Source organism: Geotrypetes seraphini, chromosome 10 (assembly GCF_902459505.1).
Source record: "Geotrypetes seraphini chromosome 10, aGeoSer1.1, whole genome shotgun sequence".
Taxonomy (NCBI): Eukaryota; Metazoa; Chordata; class Amphibia; order Gymnophiona; family Dermophiidae; genus Geotrypetes; species Geotrypetes seraphini.
Window position 1 is genome coordinate 55,634,284 of NC_047093.1, and position 22,818 is coordinate 55,657,101.

General features: G+C 45.7%; 1 protein-coding gene across 6 annotated transcripts in view; it reads right to left on the bottom strand.

Moving 5' to 3' along the window:
* The window catches only part of DDX31 (DEAD-box helicase 31), a 122,201-nt gene that overhangs the window by 60,040 nt on the left and 39,343 nt on the right, over positions 1-22,818 (bottom strand). For all 6 annotated transcript variants that reach the window (XM_033960638.1, XM_033960635.1, XM_033960636.1 and 3 more), the window contains exon 15: positions 11,543-11,602. In XM_033960638.1, coding sequence (XP_033816529.1) covers positions 11,543-11,602 — 60 coding nt within the window. The remainder of the gene's footprint in view (positions 1-11,542; positions 11,603-22,818) is intronic.

A 22,818-nucleotide genomic window follows, 5' to 3' on the forward strand; every position in this document is an offset into this window, starting at 1 on the left:
TTTTAAAAAAACAATGACAAACTTTCATACTTTTTTAAATTTTCTTACATTAACTTTTTTCACTCATGTGTAAATATGTTTATAAAATTACTTATTTCATAAAGTTTGTGTGCTAATCTTTCATTTCTGTATCTTGTAGCTTTTTCTTACAAATTTACACAGATTTTTGCTTCAGTATCCTGTCTCCTCTTATACATTGACTAATTGTACCAGTAGACCAATTGTCTTTTAGACCACTGACCCATTAGACAAAGTGTATTTTAGACCAAATATCCATTTGATGAACTGTCATTAGACCAATTGTCCGAAACCCCCAGAACGCCCCTAAAATAGTTTTCATTTAGGTGCTAACCACTAATTTTCAGCGGCAATAACTGGTTAAGTGCCACTGAAAATTAGTGGATAGCCCCATTTTACTAAGGCTCTCTTATCAAGCCATGGTAGCGAGTGGCGCTTGGCAAATGCACTGAAGCCCATTCAATCCCCATTGGCTTCGGTGCATTTACCGCACTGGTCCATGCTATTCGGATTGATAAAAGAGGTCTTAAATGTGCATGTAAACTTTGGGCTTTCTGATCTACAAATTCTAAAGAGTTCTGAACTTATACATCTGCTCATGCAGCAAAGAAACCTGCCTCCTCCAAATTTTTCATTTGTCAGGGTGAAAAAGTGATAGAGCACCATACGCCACTTGTGGCAGTTTTAGAACTCTCTGAGCACCTGGCAACTATTGCTCCTTCTCTAATAATTGTTTCTAACCATTTAAAACCAATAATAAACAAGGTCCAGAATATGCCAAGACAAAATGAAGCTCAAAACTGAAACCAAATCTTCTAATATGTGTGTTCTTGGGGGAAGGGGGGTATCCGAGGTGATATTTCTATTCCATTCAACCTTTATTAGCCCTGAATTCTTATCAATAAAAATTGAAATCCCAGAATGCACTGGGAAATGACTAGAGCTTACTGGGCAGACTTGTTCTTCCTGACCTGGAGTTATACAGTTATAGCAGATGAAAGGCAGAAAACGTAACAGATAGCAGATACTTGTTCAGAGTCTTTCAGTCATCACAATTAGAAGTTAAAAAAAAACCAACCCTTAGCATGTGCTAAACGCTAACGCATCCATAGACTATAATGGACACTTTAGCCTTTAGTGTGCGCTAAAACGGCTAGTGTGCCTTAGTAAAAAGATCCCTTAATGTGTTATCATACTCATATTTGTATAGTAAAATCATATTTGTATAGAAAAATCAGAACACTTAGAAAGCAAAAAATATTTCTTGTTTTTATTCAAAAATTTTCCAAATGTGAGTGTTAAATAAACATCATAACTTTATACTCAATATGGGGATTTATTTTTATTGATATTTGATAACAGCAATTTGTATAAGAATTTAAGAATATAAGAAATGCCATACTGGGACAGACCAAAGGTCCATCAATCACAGTATCCTGTTTCCAATAGTGGCCTACCCAGGTCCCAAGAACCTAGCTAAATGCCAAGTAGTAAAACAGATTTTATGCTGCTTATTCTAGGAATAACCAGTGTATTTCCCCAAGACATCTCAGTCGTCTCACCCATTTTATCATTTTCGTCACCCTTCTCTGTACCTTTTCTAATTCCACTATATCTGTTTTGAGATACGGCAACCAGAAATGTACACAGTATTCGAGGTATGGCCATACCATAGAGCGATACAAGAGCACTATAACATTTTCATCTTTGTTTTCCATTCTTTTCCTGATAATTAATAACATTCTATTTGCTTGTTTACTGATAATTTGGAAGACTGAAAATAAAAAACTCATGTGTTGGCAACCCTTAAAGCCTGGAGCACACAGAGACAGTCTAGCATCAAAGACAACCAGACTCAAGCACATATAAACATATATAAATTACTAATAGAGTAGTTATCTCATGGAGAAAATGCTATTATCTGCAAAACTTAGGGCTGAATTTTCATAAACAGTGAATAGAATTCTGACTTTCCAGGGAAGCAGGAGGGGAAGAAAGTCAGGCCACCTGCTCCCAGAACGCAGGGACGGAATAAGAGGGATGCAGAGCCTCATTTGCATAAGTCAGAAGGGGCTAAAAATCAGGCCATGTGCGAAAAACACAGTAGGGGCAGCCCTGCCGATACAGATGTCAAAAATTCATCACCATTATGGAACGGGGACTAGAAACTAACACTTCTGTAACATTTCCATGAATAGTTAAATATAGTTTTTAAAATAGTTTTGGACTATAGTGCATGCACAGATCCTCTTCCACCTGGCATCTCTCAGCTATCCATTTATAAACTGAGCTTCTGAATGTCATTCTCATAGCTGGCTGAAGCACTTACTAAGGTCCACATGCCTCTCCAGCATGATATGGAAGGACAGGCGGCCAGAGCTCCCGCACAAATATTAAACATGTACATAAAGCCAAGTTAGAGGGGGACTCTAGCTATGCAGAGCAGAAAAGGGCTTTATCGGTTCTAACCATTCTTGAATGATGCAATTGATATATTTTCTATGGTCAGAAATCAGGAAGATTCACACTTTTTTGATCAGCAGCTGCTGCTATTAGAAAGCAAATTAAGAGACTTTCTGTGGCATGAAGAAGGCTGGCCAAGGCGCTCTATGAGACGAAACAGATGGTGTTCTCTTTTAGGCAGAGGGAAGAAAGGGAGAACCAGCAATGTTCTTGAGCAATACACATCTCTGGAGGCTGTTTGCTCTTACTTCTGCGGTTGGGAAAAGGAGCTGCAGTATAGCTCCACCCCCCCACACACACACATACACATTGAAAAAGCAAAGAGAGCAATTCTAGAAAAGTAGGCATCAAGTATGCACATAAATAACCAGAATGGAGAAATTAGGTCTTATCTGGTGATTTTCTTTCCTTTATTCCTACCAGATCAGTCCAGAAGCTCTGGGTTTTTGCCTATCATCCAGCAGATGGAACCAGAGAACAAAAACTTGTGAGCCCTTCCCTATAAAGCAGGGGGTTCCCAATCCCTGATCCCCTGGTTTGACAGCTGGGCCGTGAAAGATCCCCTTGCGCAACATCTTTCCATTCCCCCCACCGACCCTCCCACCGCAAAGCCAACATGCCTCCATTCCAAACTGCAGCGGCAGCAGCACTAAACAAGCTGCTTCGTTGCCTTCCCTCTGCCGCTGTGTCACTGGATGGCTTCCCATCCATTTCAGACTGCAATTCAAACTCCACTTACTGACCTACAAATGCACTCAGCTGCCCCTCACTCTCTCTCTTCACTTATCTCCCTCTATGATCCCCCCCTCAGTGAGCTCCGCACAGCTGGTAAGTCCCTCCTTTCTGTGTCCTTCTCTTCAGCTGGCAACTCCAAGCTCAGTCCCTTCTGCCTTGCTGCGCCATATGCTTAGAACAAGCTGCCTGCATCCCTACAGGCCCAGATAAATCCCACCTCTTTAAGAGTGCTTTCAACTCCTATCTCCTTTCACCTTGAGTTCTGCATCCCCAACCCTATATGTCGTGTCTGTCCAAGTTAGATTGTAAGCTCTTCCAAGCAGGGACTGCCTATAAATGTCAAAATGTGCAGCGCTGTGTATGCCTTTTAGCACTATATAAATGATAAGTAGTAGTAGTGCGCTGTTGAATATGCCCATTTAGTCCCAGACAAGCTATTTAGACAGTCAGGAGTTGTTTCTGGCCATTAAACCGCTATCAATAACAACCCTATATGGCCTATCCAGTCTGCCCAACCATACTACTTACCATCCCTTCTTTATTCTGATAGGTTCTATGAACCTGATTCTATAAACGGTCCCTATGTTAAGCACCGCTATGCGCCCTAATCACGGAAGCCTTTGATAGTGTTCCACACAGATATCTAATAAATAAACTGAGTGCTCTTGGGATGGGTCCCAAATTGATGGGCTGGATCAAGAACTGGTTGAGTGGAAGGCGACAGAGGATAGCGATCAATTGAGATTGCTCTGAGGAAAGGGATGTTACTAGTAGTAAGCCTCAAGATTCTGTTCTTGGGCCTATTTTTATAAATGATATTGCTGAAGGGCTGTCGGGTAAGATTTGCCTCTTTGCAGATGATACCAAAATCTGCAATGGAGTAGACATGCCAGGTTGTGTAAATAACAATAAGAAAAACCTGGTGAAGCTTGAAGAATGGTTTGAAATTTAGTAGCTAAAATTTAATACTAAAAAATGCAAGGTCATGCATTTGGGCTGTAAAAACTTGAGGGAACGGTACAGTTTAGGGGTGAAGAACTTATGTGCATGACAGAAGAGCGGGACTTGGGTGTGATTGTATGTGATGATCTTAAGGTGGCCAAACAGGTTGAAAAGGTGACGGTGAATGCTAGAAGGATGCTAGAGTGCATAGGGAGAGGTGTGGGCAGTAGGAAAAAGACCTCATTTAGAATATTGTGTGCAATTTTGGAAACCGCATCTTCAAAAAGATATAAAAAGGATGAAGTTGGTCCAGAGGAAGGCTACTAAAATGGTGCGTTGTCTTCGTCATAAGGCGTATGGAAGGGGTGTTAAAGTCCCTCTCAAGGGCCGCAATCCAGTTGGGTTTTCAGGATTTCCCCAATGAATATGCATGAGATCTATTTGCATGCACTGCTTTCATTGTATGCTAATAGATCTCATGCATATTCATTGGTGAAATCCTGAAAACCCGTATGGATTGCGGCCCTCAAGGAGGGACTTTGATATCCCTGGCATATAGGGTCAGACCTAAAGATCTCAATCTGTATACTTTGGAGGAAAGGCGGGAGAGGGGGAGATATGATAGAGACATTTAAATACGCATGAGTTGAGTCTCTTTCAATTGAAAGGAAGCTCTGTAACGAGAAGGCCTAGGATGAAGTTAAGAGGTGATAGGCTCAGGAGTAATCTAAGTAACATAGTAACATAGTAGATGACGGCAGATAAAGACCCGAATGGTCCATCCAGTCTGCCCAACCTGATTCAATTTAAATTTTTTAATTTTTTTTCTTCTTAGCTATTTCTGGGCAAGATTCCAAAGCTCTACCCGGTACTGTGCTTGGGTTCCAACTGTTGAAATCTCCGTTAAAACCTACTCCAGCCCATCTAAACCCTCCCAGCCATTGAAGCCCTCTCCAGCCCATCCTCCCCCAAACGGCCATATACAGACACAGTCCGTGCAAGTCTGCCCAGTACTGGCCTTAGTTCAATATTTAATATTATTTTCTGATTCCAGATCCTCTGTGTTCATCCCATGCTTCTTTGAACTAGAGAGTTGTGCGGGGACAGAAATCCCACCCGTCCCCACCTGTCCGCCCCAAAATCCCACCCTTCCTCACCCATCCCCTTGAGGAAACCACCTGTCCCCACACATCCCCGCGAGGAATTCCTCCGTCCCCACGAGGAATCCCCTCCTTCCCCACCTGTCCCCGCGAGGAATCCCCTCCTTCCCCACCCATCCCTATAAACTTCAGAAATAGTTATTTCATTTAATTATGCTACTGAATTAAAGGCTCTGGTAGAAACCTATTTACAAATAAGCAAAGAGACTTTATTAATTTGGAAATATTAATTGGGAAGAATACATACTTTGTAAATGGGTTTCTACCAGAGCCTCTAATGTAAATATAAAATATAAATACTCAGCTGATGAGAACCCCCAAGCTGTCAGCTGAGGACTTCCTTTGCAGTTGGCCGGGGGTCCCTTTTGCCAAGCTTGGCAGGCAGCAGTAGCGTCCCTGAGTCACAGATGCTGGCACCTCAGTGGCTCATGGATGTTGCCAGCAACTGCTGTGCTTGGTGGAGGGGAGTTCTGGCCGTCCCTAGAGGAGGTCCCCTGCTGGCGGTGCTTGGGGATCCCCACCAGTCACAGCAAGGGTCAGCAAGTACTTCAACACTGTAGAAATAAAACTAGAAATGCATTTCCTTTTCTTTTGAACACAATACAAAGACATCTGCTATATACATTTCCCAAAGCTAACATATTTTAGTCAATAAATTCCGTTTTTTACCTTTGTTGTCTGGAGACTTATTTTTCCATAAAGTTGATCCAGTTTCTTTTTTCCGCTTTCCCATCTTCTGTAAATTCTTCTGTTGCTGTCCATTGGTTCCTCCTACCATGGTCCAGCATTTATCCCTTTCTCATCTTTCGTGCCTGCCCACAAGCCCCATACCCAACATTTCTCCTTCTATCACCCTCTCCAGCACCATGCCACATCTCTCCCTTCATTCCCTTCACCACTATGTCCAACATTCCTCCCTCTTGCATCCATTTCAATCTGTCCCACTGTTCCCTTTCCACCACAATATTTCTCCCTCTCATCTGTACCTCACTCCCTCCCTATGACCAAAAATTTTCCTTTCTTCCATTCCTGTGTATACAACCATCTCTTTTCCTCCCTTCCTCTCTCCCAAGTTCATGCCTTCTGTGTCAAAAAACACATTCCCTCCCCCACCTCAGCATCTCTTTCCCTCCCTTCCTCTCTCCCACCTCAGCATCTCTTTCCCTCCCTTCCTCTCTCCCAAGTTCATGCCTTCTGTGTCCAAAAACGCATTCCCTCCCCCACCTCAACATCTCTTTCCCTCCCTTCCTCCATCCTCTTTCCAAAGTTCATGCCTTGTGTCCAAAACGCACTCCCTCCCCCACATCTTTCCCTCCCTTCCTCCATCCTCTCTCCCAAGTTCATGCCTTGTGCCAAAAACGCACTCCCTCCTCTCTTTTGTGTTCCGCCTCCCAGCCCTCATCTGCAAGCAAAATGGAGCACGAGCAGCGAGGATCGTCTTATTTTCCCTACCTGCCCTGCTGCAGCACATAGCCGACCGGAAGTCTTCCCGATGTCAGCGCTGACATCGTGGAAGACTTCTGGTGGGCTGTGTGCTGCGGCAGGGCACTTAGGGAAAAGAAGACAAGCCTCGCGGCTCAAGTGCATCGAACCCCGCAGGATCCCCACGACCCTAGGGGGCATCCCCACGGGATCCCCGTGACCCTAGGGGGCATCCCCACGGGATCCCCATGATCCGAAGGGGGAACCCACGGGATTCCCGTCGTCCCCGTTCAGCTCTCTACTTTGAACTCAGTCACCGTTTTCCTCTCCACCATCTCTCTCGGGAGCGCACTCCAGGCATCCACCACCCTCTCCGTAAAGTAGAATTTCCTAACAATGCTCTTGAATCTACCACCCCTCAACCTCAAATTATGTCCTCTGGTTTTACCATTTTCCTTTCTCTGGAAAAGATTTTGTTCTACGTTAATACCCTTCAAGTATTTGAACGTCTGAATCATATCTCCCCTGTCCCTCCTTTCCTCTAGGGCAGTGGTTCCCAAACCTGTCCTGGAGGACCCCCTGGCCAGTCGGGTTTTCAAGATAGCCCTAATGAATATGCATGGAGCAGATTTGCATGCCTGGCACCTCCATTATATGCAGATCTGCTCTCATGCATATTCATTAGGGTTATCCTGAAAACCCGACTGGCCTGGGGGTCCTCCAGGACAGGTTTGGGAACCACTGCTCTAGGGTATACATATTCAGGGCTTCCAGTCTCTCCTCATACGTCTTTTGGCGCAAGCCTCCTATCATTTTTGTCGCCCTCCTCTGGACTGCTTCAAGTCTTCTTATGTCCTTCGCCAGATATGGTCTCCAAAACTGAACACAATACTCCAAGTGGGACCTTACCAATGACCTGTACAGGGGCATCAACACCTTCTTCCTTCTACTGGCTACGCCTCTCTTTATACAGTCCAGCATGTTTTTACAGAAAGGCTGGTAGATGCGTGGAACAGTCTCCTGGAAGAGGTGGTGGAGACAAAGACTGCCTGAATTCAAGAATGTGTGGGATAGGCATGTGGGATCTCTTAGAGAGAGCAAGAGATAATGGTTACTGTGGAAAGACAGACTGGATGGGACATTTGGTCTATACCTGCCATCATGTTTCTATGACCCTGTTAAATAAAAAGGAGGGAAGCTCTGGAAATGTAGGCACTGCATATCCATGCTTGCAAACCAAGTGTTGTGACTTCAAATGCCTGTTTAAGCAAAGACTCCACTTTGCAGTCCTGCACATCTCTGAAATCTGAGCCTTCCTCTACTAGATAGTAGTCTTCTTGGTAACAGCATCTATCTTAGGCTGTCTTAGCTTGTCTTTTTAATCAGGAACTAAAAGATAATGCTTGAAACACTGCTCTGTCCACATTAAGCCCTGCTTCTGGAGTTTCCCTCTCCACCAAGTGGAGGAGTGGCCTAGTAGTTAGAGCAGCTGCCTCAGCACCCTGAGGTTGTGAGTTCAACTCCCACTGCAGCTCCTTGTGATTCTGGGCAAGTCACTTAACACTTCATTGTCTCATGTAAACCACTTTGATTGTGTAAACCACACAGAAAAAGCATCCCCCCTCCCCTTTACCAATATATACACACATAGGGTCTGATTCTATATATGCTGCCTAAAAAAATCCGCGCCAACTGATAAGTTGCTAAGTGTGATTCTGTAAGTTACACGTACCTTAAAGAATAATGCTTAGTGTCAGTGCGTATCATATATTTTAGGTGCACTTAGGCGTAGACATTTAGGCTTGGTTTTAACTGGCCTAAATGCCTATGCCTAAGATTTACACTAACCCACTGGTCTGCACATAACTTTCCAGAATGCCGACAATATGCACCTATCCATACCCCCTTTTAGATTTGTGCACTGGACATGGCACATACCACTTTGGGCTAGATTCACTAAGTAAACTGATCGTGTACCGATAGGTTTGCGAGCCCTTTGCAACAAAATTTCCCTCCAACCCCATTCACTAAAGCCTGTAACGATCCTCCCATGCAAATTAGCAAAACCCCATGCAAAATAACCAAGCAATTGATTCACTAACAATTGCTTGGCTATTCTGAATCGGGTTTTACTATTAGCAAACCCAACTGCTGCAGACCTGTCAGTAACTGAGTTACCATCAGGTCTGCAGGTTTTTGACAGGCCTGCCTGCCTTTTTTATTCATTTTTTCCATGGCACAAATATTTTGCTTGTATTACACACACAAAATATGTGCCCTATTAAAAAAAAAAATGAATAAAAGACAGGCAGGCCTGTCAAAAAAATGTACCCCCACACACACACAAACGCACCCCTCCCCAAAGAAAATGTGTCCCCAAGCATGGCCGCCCCCACCCCCGACCAGCACGGCCCTCGTCCTCCCTCCCCGTGATCGGCATGGCACGGCCCTCGTCCCCCTCCTGGCACAGCCCACCCACCTCTTGGCACCAAAAAGTTGGGATAAGGAGGGGTGCTCAGTCCCTCCTGCTCCTAGGCCTCCCACCCCAGGCCCACCCCTGGTCAGCCCAGGCGGTTGGGCCCGACCCACCCACCCCGGTACCTTTAAAATAGTTGGGAGCAGGAGGGTGCCCAGTCCCTCCTGCTCCTTGCGACAAGGCTCCCGAAGCCTCCCTCCATCTTCGGGAGCAGGAGGGGTGCCCGTACCCTTCTGCTCCTACGCCAATCTTCGGGAGCAGGAGGAAAGTCCTCCCACTCCTTCTCCTCCATCCGGCCGCCGCCCAATAGCGGCCTTAGGCCCCGCCCCATCATCTGATGCATGGGGAGGGGCATAAGGCACTGACTGGTTGAGGCTCCCAGAGAGCGAAGAACCAGATTAAGATTCCAGGTCGGACATGTAAGGTATAAAGGAGGCCTAAGACGCAGAGTGCCCCACAGAAAATGAATTATATCCGGATGGGCTCACAATGAGCCCCTCAGAGAAGGAGGGCCCATACATGAAAGACTGGCAATCTGTACTCAAAGCGAAGCTACTGCTAGCCCCTTTTTCAGGTCATCCTGCAGAAACTCAAGAACCCGAGGTATTGATGGAAGAGACGGGTCCACATGTCTCGGGTAGCACCAGGCCTGGAAACACCTCCAAGCCTTCGCATGGGCCACCACTTTGTTATGAAGCAACATGGCAATCACAGTCGAAGAATAACCCTGGCTAGTCAAGGTCTCACGCTCAAGAACCATAAGACCAAAGAGGTCATGAACTTGAATCACAATCGGACCTTGTGTGAGATGGTGAGAATGATAAGGCAACCGAGCTCCCGATCCTGCTGGAGAAGACACGTACGGCTCGATGACGGAGACAACTCTCGAAGCGGAGAAGAGCCAGCCGAATTGCCTGAAGCTCCAGGCGATTGATCGACCCACCGAAGCATGGTCTGGCAGATGAAAAGGACCATTGTCCCGTGGATAAGCCCAAGTACAGACGAGAGTGCCTGAAGGGACGAAAATTAGAATGCCCGAACCCCAGGAAGGGTGGGATCTATTCACAGGCAGAGACTTAGGCCTACAATCCTGTACATTGGCCATAAGGCCATCCAGACCCTGGCCAAACAGCAGCTGTCCTTTAAATAGCAACCGGCTCAAGGTCACCTTAGAAGAGGAATCACTAGACCATTGCCAGATCCAGAGCATTCTGTGTGCCAAAACGGAATAGGTGGTCAGCCATTTATGAAGTATTCTTACAAAATAGAAGCTTAGAAGTATGAAAAATATGTTTAAATTCAAATCAGGAAAAATCCAAGATGGCCACAGTGAGTGCTAATTTTGAAGAAAAATAGCATGGGAAAAATCACAGGAATCCTCAAAAAATGGCGATTTGGGGATTTTAGAGTTAGGGAGGGGTAGGGCATGCAGGGAAAAAACACAAAACCCCGTTTTTAAGACCCCCCCCAAAAAAATTGCTGATTCAGGCTTTCAGCACTGTGACGTGCTGAATGAGAGACACTGCAGACAAAGCTGAAAACAGCTCACAGGGAGATCCTTTGCCTCAGTGAACTTTAAATCTGGATTTCAAATCTTCTGACTGCCCCTCCGGTCTGACCACCACGGCTGGAGACCTCCTCCACCCTGAGACATGCCGTGCAGACACCTGGCGAAGGAACACAGTCTGGCTCCGATCCCGGGCGGGCCTCCACGGAACTGCTCAGCCTGCGCTCTACTCACTAGCGGATGAACCTAGGGTGAGCTACCTCCCAAGGGAACGGTCCTTGAGCCACGTTCTGATATGCAAGATGTCCAGGGGGCTTACTGATAAGCAGGAAATCCCCTAGAAGATGACATTCTCCAAAGGTCTGCAATCTCCCGCAGTCAAAAATGTCCCCGCAGGGAACCTCCACAGCATGAGGGTGAAAACCGTGAACGCAAACAACAAAAAATATGCAAAATTAAACACACGCAGAAAAGATCAGCTCCTACTGCCTAGCTTATAAGAAGAATGATTGAGGTACTGAGGCACTGGCATAGTAATGAGGTAAGAGGGGGAGGGGTTTAAGTCTGAAATTTTGAGGCTTTCTACCCTGGCGGGTAGAGGGAAATAACCCACTGGACTTGGAATAAAGTGGGATTGTACAAGAATACAAAGTTTTCCAGGAAATAGAAAACAACCTGGTTCTACAATTTTTTTCTATATAATGGATGTTAGATAAAAAGGTGCTGTACTATATTTTTCATGCTCAGGCCTAAGGCAGAGCTTCTGCTTACAAGCTGAAAGTTTCTATTTTCATTGATCCAAAACCTTGTACTACTTACGGTGCACAGCAGGACACTAGATGATGACTGTGAAAATTTCAGGAAAACTTCTGTTCTCTCCTGCAATTTTACAAGACAAAAAGAAAACAGCAATGTTTCAAAACTACTGTAGACTCAGTCCTTTCTACTTGTTTTGTATATTAGGACAAGTTAGCACTAGAATACCAAAATTAAGCCATTGACAAACCCAGCCCTTCAATAACATTTGACTTCCCAGAGGTCTTTGGTTTTATATGTTGACCTTAGTTTAGTTACCTGCAAATACCATCTAAAGCAGGCTTGTCCAACCTACAGCCTACAGGCCAGAATCCAGTCCGCCATGTGCTTTTTTTTTAGCCCTAGGAAGCTTGGCAATTCTTGTGGTGCTTAGAGCAGAATTCCTGCTTCCCCTACTATGGTGCCAGAAGTTTCAGTTGGTCTTGCAGTTTCAAATCTCATGAGACTAGAAATCACAAGACCAACCCAAACTTCTTACACCACACAGTTCAAGCTTGCACAGAGCCATGACACAGTGGGGAAGCAGGAATCCTGCTGTTTCTTCTGCAGCTGAAGCCAGGTGAGGGAAAACAGACTGGGTGAAGGCTAGATGAAATATGTGGCACAATACAATGTGTGTTTTGGCCCTCCAAATGTTACAAAACATAAAATGTGGCCCTCAATAGAAAAAAGGTTGGACAAGCTTGGTCTACAGTGATGGAGAGTAAACATGGATTTTCCAGACCGGACCAGTGGCTTAGTGGCAAGAAGAAAAAGGAGAGAGAGAGAAAGAGAAAGGGGGGATAGCTTTAGCTCAGACCTTTAAAAAGTAGTAGCTCAAGGCAGGCTACATTCTGGTATAATAGATTATTCCCTGTCACTAGAATGCTTACAATGGAAGATTAGGTTTATACCTTCAATAATCTTCCTTCTGTTAGTCCCTGTAGGATTCCACACGCTAGATGTTCAATCCCAGCCAGCAATCTGGGAGTTGCAGAAATCCACAAACTTTTCTAAGCACATGCTCCACCCCCTTAGCCTGAGAGCTAGTAAACATATCCAGTTAAGTCCCAAAGCCATGCAACATACCAAGACAAATCCATGACAAGGTGGTAAGGGGGAAGATCCCCAGCAACATAAGTAATTCTTGAACTGGTTTGCTTTGCAAAATTATTAACAAGCGATAAACAAGCACAAATGCAACTCAAAAACATTGAGGAACAATGTAGAACTAATGTGCTATGTGCAATGAGCACCCCAAGAAAGGCCTTTGGTAATGCATACACACAGAAAACTCCCCACAGTATCTGTCAACTGACTGGAAAGTGTTCAAGACTGTAAGGAGAATCATCTATGCAGAAAGAAGCAGGCTATTCCAAACAACTGAGTGTATACAGAGAGGGCGAGTCGTATGGAATCCTACAGGGACTAACAGAAAGAAGATTATCGAAGGTATAAACCTAAATCTTCCATTCTGTTAAGTCCCTTCCAATATCCACATGCTAGGTGATGTACCAAAGCAATGGTAACATCTAGGGAGGGACAGAAGAGCCTGCCCTCAACACAGAGGTTCCAAAAAGCGGCATCAGAACTAGACGTCACATCCACTCAGTAAAAACCGGGTAAAAGTATGAAAAGAGGACCAAGTAGCTGCCCTGCAATGTTCATCAGGATGAATTGCGCTAGACTACGCCCATGATGCAGCCACACTTCCAGTCGAGTGGGTGTTAAACGACATTGGTGGTTGCTTGCCCTGGGCGATGGAAGTTGCAGAAATGGCCATTCGAATCCACCGAGTGATCGAAGCTTTGGATGCCAGCTGACCACAGCGAGGAGCAGCAGTCAGCATAAATAGGCACCAGAAAACCGGAAAACATTAGTCCTCTGCAAACAGTGGAGAAGTGGAGAAAGACTCCCCTGATAGCCAACTTGTGCAAGATCTGATCCTTTCACTCCGAGCCTGCGGAAGGAAAAGCAGACAAATGAACTTCCTATTTGACATAGAAGGCAGAAACCACTTTTGGTAGAAAGGAAAGAAGGTACAGTATGGAGAAAACTCCCACGTCTGGAAAATGAATAAAGGATGCCCTGAATGAAAAAGCCTGAAGCCCCCAAAAAGTTATGATGAGACAACGGCACCCAAGAAGACAGTCTTGACTGTCAGATTCAGAAGAGAAGCATCCTTCAGTGGCTCGAATGGGCCTCACCAAGGCCCTGCAGAATGATGTTAAGATTCCACGAAGGGAAAAGTAAATGCAAGGGAGGTCACAAAGAAAGTGCTCCTCCCAGAAACCTGGACACAGAGGAATGAACAGTAAGCAAACTAGCACCTCTGCATGCTCTAAAATATGAAAGGCCTGCAACTTGAATTGTAAGGGAAGCCACTGCTAAACCTATTTCTAGGCCTACCAGAAGAAAAACCAGCACACCACTGATGAAAAGCCTTCCAGGCTTTGGCACAAGATGCTATAGTAGAAGATTTCATTGCGCGGAAATAAAATTGAGATAACTACCTCCAAAAAAACCGCACTTCCTCCAAACTGAGTGGTGTCGTGGGATCTCCATGGGCACCAGCCTCTGACTGAGAAGATATCGATGAAGAGGGGGACAGTCTCTCAACCCTAGGAAGACGGATGAGATCTGTATACCATGGGTGCCAAGGGCAGTCTGAAGCTACTAGAATTACCAGGCTGGGATGTGTTGCTATCCAACGGAGGACCCGACCGACCAGAGATCACAGAGGGAACATCATACAAGAGCTCATGAGTCAGCCAGGCCAAACCAAGGCATCCAGCCCTAGCTTCCTCGCTGTTCATCGACCAAAAAAGCGTATGGCCTTCCAGTTTTCTGCCGAAGCCAACAAGTCCCTCTGGGGCTGATCCCAGCTCTGTATGATCAGATGGAATGCATCCTACGAGAGGGACCATACTTCTGGGTCCAGGAATTTTCGGCCGAGGAAGTTTGCCTGAACATTGCTGACTCCAGCAACATGGGCCACCGAGAAAGACAGAAGTTGTACTTCCACCCAGTGGAACACAGATGACCTTTCTAGCCCAAGAGAGAGAGAGAGCACTAGAGCTCTCTCGTGATGCATATATGCCACCGCTGTGGCGTCATCGGAGAAACTTGCACTGTTGGTTCCTCCTGAAGGGCTGGAGAGCAAGTAGCGCCAGTAAAATTGCCCAAAGCTCCAGATGACTGGTCAACTAACGTTTTGAAGTCCACTATCCCTGAATGGAATGGGCCCCACAGTGAGCCCACAACCCAACAGGCTGGCATCCGTCCTAAGAGTCATTCACTCGGAAATCCGAAGAAGCCAGCTCTTGCAGAAAGCCTCCCCCTGAAGCCACCAGCTCAAGTTGCTGCTAGCTGGCACCAACCAGCGGAGCAGCATCTGAAGGGGAAAACTCTGCGGAGACCACCAATATAGCAGGAAATCCTGTTAGGGTGAATGGGCACTCTGGCCCAAGGGATTGTCTCCAAGGAGACTGCCCAAGACCCCAGAACCTACAGATAAAACCAGACCGAGGGAGCTGGACAGTCTAGAATTCCGATCTATTGTCGAAGATTCTGTCTACGTGCCTTAAGAAGAAATACACGACTCTGTCTGGACATGAAGAGAAGCCCCAGAAACTCCAGAGACTGGAACGACGCCAAGTGTCTCTTCCTGAATTTGCCAACACCTGCAGCAGACACTACCATCTTCACTTTTATACACCAGACAAGATGGAGCCTGGATCAACCAGCTGTCCCAGGAATGGTGGACTTGGACCCCCTGCTTGCGGAAAGCCGCTACAACTACCATCTCTTTGATGAAAGTGCGGGTGCCGTCACGAGGCCAAAGGGCAGAGCTGCGAACTGGAAATGCTGCTGCAGAACATGGAAAGCAGAAACGTAGATTGTAATATGGAGGTAAGCCTCTGAGAGATCCAAGGATACTAGAAACTCTCATGGAGAGACAGCAGCTATCACTGTGTACTCTGTTGCCATTCAGAAAAAAGATATTCGCAAGAAGTGGTTGACCGACTTTAGATCCAGAATGGGTCTCCAATCATTCAAGTCTTTCTGGTAGGATGAGTGGGTCACTTGCACCGCCGATCCCTTCAGAAGGGCTGGAGAGCGAGTAGCGCCAGTCGAATTGCCCGAAGCTGATGGACAAAACTATGTCGGGCGGTTGGCTCTCAAAGGGACTGCGAGGACCTCCAGAAAGATCTGAACCAGCTGGAAACGTGGGCAACAAAATGGCAGATGAACTTTAACATAAACAAATGCAAGGTGATGCATCTAGGAAAGAAAACCAAAGAACACGAGTATAAGATGTTGGGGGTGACATTAGCAAAATGCGAACAAGAAAGGGATTTGGGGGTACTGATTGACAGTACCCTAAAGCCATCGGTACAATGTGTGGCGGCGGCAAAGAAAGCAAACAGGATGTTAGGCATAATTAAGAAGGGGATCACGAGTAGAGCGGAAGATGTCATAATGCCACTTTATAGAACAATGGTCAGACCGCACTTAGAATATTGTGTCCAACACTGGTCTCCATACCTCAAGAGGGATATAACTCTGTTGGAGAAAGTGCAGAGGCGAGCCACGAAACTTGTTAAAGGAATGGAGCATTTGAGCTATAAAGAACGACTCAGGAAACTGGGATTGTTTACCCTCGAGAAGAGAAGACTGAGAGGGGATTTGAGAGGAGACTTTTAAAATATTAAAGGGATTTGATATAATAGACCAAGAAGCAGCATTGCTAACATTTTCTGATGCGACACGGACAAGAGGTCATAGCCTGAAACTGAGTGGCAGCAGGTTCAGGACAAATGTCAGGAAGTTCTGTTTCACACAGCGAGTGGTGGGTGCTTGGAATGCACTCCCGGAGGAGGTTGTGGCGGAGACTACTGTACTGGGATTCAAGCGCAGGTTGGATGCACACCTTCTTGCATATCATATTGAGGGATACGGTAAAGTCGGGTCTCCAAAAAGGAGTACCTAAATGGGCCGCCGCATGTGCGGAGCACCGGACTAGATGGACCTCAGTCTGATCCGGTGAAGGCGTTTCTTATGTTCTTATGACATTGGCACGCCCCGACATTTGCGCGCAGGACAAATGCATGCTGCTGCTATCAAGCTTTCCCGTTTGCGATCTGAGGGGAGTGTAGGGGGAACCCCCACATTACACTTACAATTCCTTGCGCTCCCGTTGAGGGGAGGTCTGGGGGAGGCAGTACATTTAACACTCACAGTATCCTCCCTAAGCCAGGCTTTTCTGCTCTGAGGGTGTTTGTGAGGGGACCCCCCCCCCCACAACTGCGATCTCATTTGGGGGATGCCGACATGGTCTCAATTTTAAGATTTCCACAAACCCCCCCACTACACTTACAATTGCGTCCCGAAAATCCCATTCTCTTCATGCGCGCACTTGTTGGCACGCACATTTGACGGAGCAGAATTGTTGGGATGCAATTGTCCTGCATGCTGATGGTGTATCAGTATGCGGTGTATCAGTATGTATGTATGTATCAGTATGCGGTGCTCGGCAATACCTGTGTAGAGGTCCTCCAGATCTATACCAACAAGAAGCTGACCCTTGAAAAGACATCTGCTTAAGGTGATCCTTGAGGCAGCACAAAGATGGATCCAAAGAATTTGGCACCCAGACACTGTACCAGCAGAGAATGTACAAAGAACTCGAATGAGATCATAAAGGATGCCCAACACCTAATCCACACCAACCATCACCAGCGGAGGACAGGCATGCACCTTCAAAGAGGATGCATTGTGCAGGCCAGAATGACAGGCACACGCCATAAAAGGAAGTGGTCACCGCCGTTTGGCTACCTGAAGATGCCACTAGAAAGAATGTTTTGTAACATAATATCCACCCTGCAATCCTGACAGTTGTTAAACCTCACTCCTCCATCACTAGGGAGGGCTATGCACTAGATAACCTGCCCCACGGTGGAATCTACCTCAGGCTGTTCAAACCTGACGAAAATCAAGATCCAGGTGATAAAGCGTAGACATAGCTTTAGAACGTCCGAAAGAGCTTTCCAAAGTTTCACATTATTTTGAAACCAGACCAAGGAGCTGTGGCTGAATGTAAAAAAGAGCACAGGAAAATGGTCCAGGACCGAAGCCTGAGAAATGAAAGGTGGAGAATCCAAATGGAGCTTTTTCAGATCATCCGTAAAGAGGGAGACAGAAGCCTGCTTAAAAATCTGTGAAGAAGTGTCAACACCCAAATCTGGACGCTCAGGAGAACAGTCTCAGCAAAGGAATCAGCTGGATCCAAAATAAAGACAGTGGCAGGAGACAGAAGAATCATCATATCTGCATGGTAACTACTGCACTCAAGATCTGGCACAGCCAAACAAGAGGGCTCCTGAACAGGAAGCTTCGCCACAGGCGCAACACACTGAAAAATCCCCTATGTAACCGCTGGCGTCAAATGAGCAGGGTCTGAGAAATATGCCTTTCTGAGGAGCCAAATAAAATCAGGTGAAATGGCCCACTCTGCAACTATGGCAGGGCTTTGTTGAGGTACATGTGCCATGCCAAGAATTCTCAGACACAGAACGCAGGCATTTTGCGACAGACTCCAGAATGGCCTCTGGGCAAGATTTTCTTTGGAAGACATACCGAAGATTACTCAGAGGAGGTGAAGTCCGAAGCTCCCATCCCCTTCCCCAGCGTACACAATCACAGATCCAGCGCCAATCCAAAACAATCAGTGTCCAGAAATAAAAGCCAGAAAAAAAGATCGATTTTAAAATCCAAGATGGCCACTGTCACAAATTTGAGCCAAAAACGGCAAAAATAAACAAAAATTGAAAATAGAAACTAGCAATTTGCAGTCTAGGGAGGTGGGGGACCCTCAGAAACTGTGAAAAATAACTTTAAAATTATTTTACAAGCCACCCCCAAAGTTCCCATAGGAGATAATGGAGGTTTACTCACAGTTATGCAGTGCCAGACTATCAGCAGCTTTAAACAGAATTAGAGTGGAGGAAAAGGATTTTCTGCCTCAGAAACAGCTCCAAATGCATCCAGACTTGAAATCTTTGGATTGCCAACTGGCCAAACACCAACTACGATGTCTACCCCCACAGATTCTCGTTCACATGGTTGGGGTAGGAAAGGCAGCCTGTGCCTTGAAACCCAGGTGGACAAGGTCACTGGCAAGCAGACTCCCAGGGGAAAGGACCCCGAGTCTAGAAATGGTGTCACATAGCAGGCTGGCTCCACAGATCCACCAGAGTTTCTCTGTGAAGCAGCAGTCCGGCACCAGGACTGCATCCTATCCTCTGACAGGGGACCACCTGGAAGGGGTCTCAAGACACTGAAGCCCTGAGAAAACGAACTTTTAAGCGGAAAAAAAAATAAGAAAAAGAAGCAGAGCAACTGCAAAGACTTCTGCATGGATTGCTTGCAGAAATTGTAACTGGATATGTTTGCTAGCTCTCAGGCTAAGGGGGGTGGAGCATGTGCTCAGAAAAGTTTGTGGATTTCTGCAACTTCCGGATTGCGGGTTGAGATTGAACACTTAACGTATGGAATTCGGAAGGGACGTAACAGAATCTAAGTCTGTATCTGAGCCAATGGAGGGTGAAGTGACTTTCCCAAGTTCACAGGCAGCGTCAATGGTTGGAGCAGGATTTGAACCTTGGCATCTCTGTGTCTCAACCCAATGGATAGAGCAGAAGGCTGTATTTGCACTTAGGAGGACCTTGGCTCAATGTCTGTGCCAGTCAAAGCCAGAGATATTGCTGAGGCAGTATTCACAACTCATAGAGACAGGGAAACAAAGAAACTCAAGTCTTTACAGAGTGACCCCTAGTGACCAAGTGCAGGTTACTGAAAGGAGCCCTAGCTTGTGGCTCCCAGTTGCAGGCTATGCAAACAATGGATTAAGTAAGCAGGGGATGGACAGAAACAACATATAAAAACCGAAGCTCATGATATTTTTAACCGAGATGAAAAGCCAAAGGAGCATAGAACTTTTTTATTTTTTGGGGGGGGGGGTTAGCATAGGGGAGAAACTTCCTGAAATGAAGGAACTCTTAGAAATTATCCACTTCTGTCTCCAATAAATAATATTTTATGCTGAACCCTAGGGAGGGAGGATCTATGCTCAGGAAAGCTAAGGGTGCCTGGATTCTAGCGACTCTCTGACTTGCAGCACTGAGGTGATATAATTACCTCCTAACCACTGAATATATTAATAGTAAAACATAATTTAAGCTCATGATCAGTAAAACCATCTACTCTGAAAGTGGCAGCATGCCCATTTCCAAAAGTCTGAACGGCTGAGAATCCCTATGTATGTGCAAATTCCTCTGATAAACTGTTTATGTACTATGTAGACCAGTGAATCATGAAAGGATGCAATAGCCAATCCATCCCTAGTCTTTTTGTTTTAAGGAGAGTAACTGACAGTTCTGGTCAGTTCTCTGGCTCCTTTCCACTTATTTTTGCTTTTATATCAGCCAGCATCCATGTCCCCCTTCTCTAAGCGGCTTCAAGCAAGAGATTAAAAGGATTAAGTTACTCAGCTGTTTTGTTCTCCTTTAGCACAGGACTGGGCATCTCTGGCGTGTGGCAGTTTTCCCCCCTCCCTTTATCACAAGACAATGACATTTGAATCTGGTTGCTAATGGTCTTGGGCATGCCCTGCTGCACCATATGGAACCCATGAGTTAGCTCCATTAATGCTCTTAATTCGAAGACATCAAGAACTAAATTACAGACTGCTAATAAAAGGCAAGTCCCTCCCATGGTACTAGCTACTAGTGCTGCCCGATTCAGGAAAAAAAAAATTCAATTCGATTCAGCCTATTGAATCGATTTTTCGATTCAATTTTCCTGCCCAATTGGGTGGTTTTTTCCAAACATCCTGGTGGGTTTATTTTATAGCCTCTTCACCCTCTCCTACCCACACTGGTCCTGTGGTGTAAACAAAATAAACAAACAAAAAATACTTTTCCTCTCTTTATTAAATCCTAGCTCACGTATTCGGTCCTTCCAGCTCTGGAAGGATACACATTTCAAATCTGACATATTGTAATCACAAAACATCAGAGCAGGGGCAGGACGTAGCAGAAAGAACGTGCCGCTGAGGACCACGGGCAGCTGCAGGGATCGTTATAATACCAGCGAGCCTGCAAGCTGCCCTATTAGCATAAAGGAGGTAAGAGCGGGGAAGCTGAGGGAGGCAAGAACGGGCAAGCTGGGGGGAGGCTTTTCTGACCGACCCTCCCCCCTCAAACAGGAGCTGCAGTGGATGGCCAGCAAGAGTCAGCGCTGCAGCTCCTGCTTTAGGAAGCCACGGGGGAAGGATCAGCCATTGGATTGTGAGGCCGATTTTTTTAAAAACGGAATCGATTCAAATTGATTCACCTGATTCCAATCGGTGAATCGATTCGAATCATGAATCGGGCAGCACTACTAGCTACTCAGTCTATTCCGTTACCTTTAGCAGCTGGTCAGGGTGAGACTTGAAGGGACACACTACCTTTTGATATTGGCTGGAGGGAGAGCTATCTCAGTTAAGCATCATCCCTCTGTCCAGTTAACAATGAAGATTTAGAATCAGAAAATAATATTAAAGATTGAACTAGGCCAGTTACTGGGCAGACTTGTACGGTCTGTGTCTGTGCATGGCCGTTTGGAGGAGGATGGGCAGGGGAGGACTTCAATGGCTGGGAGGGTGTAGATGGGCTGGAGTAAGTCTTAACAGAGATTTCGGCAGTTGGAACCCAAGCACAGTACCGGGTAAAGCTTTGGATTCTCGCCCAGAAATAGCTAAGAAAAATAAATAAATAAATAAAATTTAAATTGAATCAGGTTGGGCAGACTGGATGGACCATTCGGGTCTTTATCTGCCGTCATCTACTATGTTACTATGAAAAATAGGACTCTTAAATCACTAAGGAGAAATTAGGTTCTTATCTGCTAATTTTCTTCGTTTTAGTCCCTCCAGACTGGCACAGAACAGATGGGTTTACTTACGCTCCTCTACCAGCAGGTGGAGACTGAGAACACATTGACTTTTGGCAGTATATTTATGTTTATTTAAATCTGATATACCGCCAAATCTTTAACATAGGTCTCAGCAGTTTATATAGACACTTATTGGGCTGTGCAGTCCCATCTACAATCAGTCTGACGAATAGCCAAGCAGGAACTAACTAAGAACTAAAGAACCATGAACTATAAACACACCAACTCCACCCTCATTATGGAGAAGACAAAGTAGTTGTTCGGATTGGACAGGGAGACAATGTTGGATACTGACTAGAACAAGATCCTTCAAGGTGTCCCCACAGCTAAGTAAGCTAAGTCAGACAAACCAAACGCCACTGCTCTTACTATATTCCTCAAAAAACCAAGACAACAAGATACCGCAGAAACAAATGTACTCTTTGCAAAAAACACTGAAAAAAATGACAGGGCGGGATCTTTGCTGGTCTGGAGGGACTAAAACAAAAATTAGCAGGTAAGAACCTAATTTCTCCTTCTTTATCGTTCCTTCAGACCTGCACAAAATGGGCGGGATGTACCTAAGCAGTACACATCATGGGTGGGACCCCGAAAAACACACATGGTAGTGTCGAACAAAAGAATGGAGAGAAGACCAAACTGCAGCTTTACAGATATCCACTGGAAGCACAAGAGAAGACTCAGCCCAAGAAGCTGCCTAAACCCGAGTGGAATTAGCTTTGAGAAAATCCGGAAGGTACGCCGAAGCAATAGCCTCCTTGATCCAGCACGCAACTGTAGCTTTAGAAGCACCATCCCCCTTACAAGTACCTGTGAGGAGGACAAAAAGACAGTCTGACCGACAGAACCCTTGGGTCCACTGAACATTAAGCGTGAAGGACCCTAAGGACATCCAATTTGTGCAACTGTCTCTGCTCCAAAGAGCCCTCCCAACTACCCAAGACCGGAAGGGCAATGGACTGGCTGACATGAAAAGGAGAAACAACCTTTAGAAGAAAGGTAGGAACCGGCTGCAGCATGATCTACTCCCTAGTGAACTTCAGGAAGGGAGGTCTACATGAAAAGGCCTGCAGTTCGGAAATGCATCTCGCGGAAGTAATGGCCACCAGGAACACAGCCTTAAGAAAAAGGTCTTTCAATGTGCAGGAGTTGAGATATTCAAAGGGAGGATGAACAAGCACGGAAAGAACCAGACTGAGATCCCAGGCCGTTACCGAAGGACGAACTGGAGGCTGGAGCAATTTCGCTGCTCTCAAGAAACAAATTACATCTGGAGAAGAGGTCAAATGCCGACCATGCAA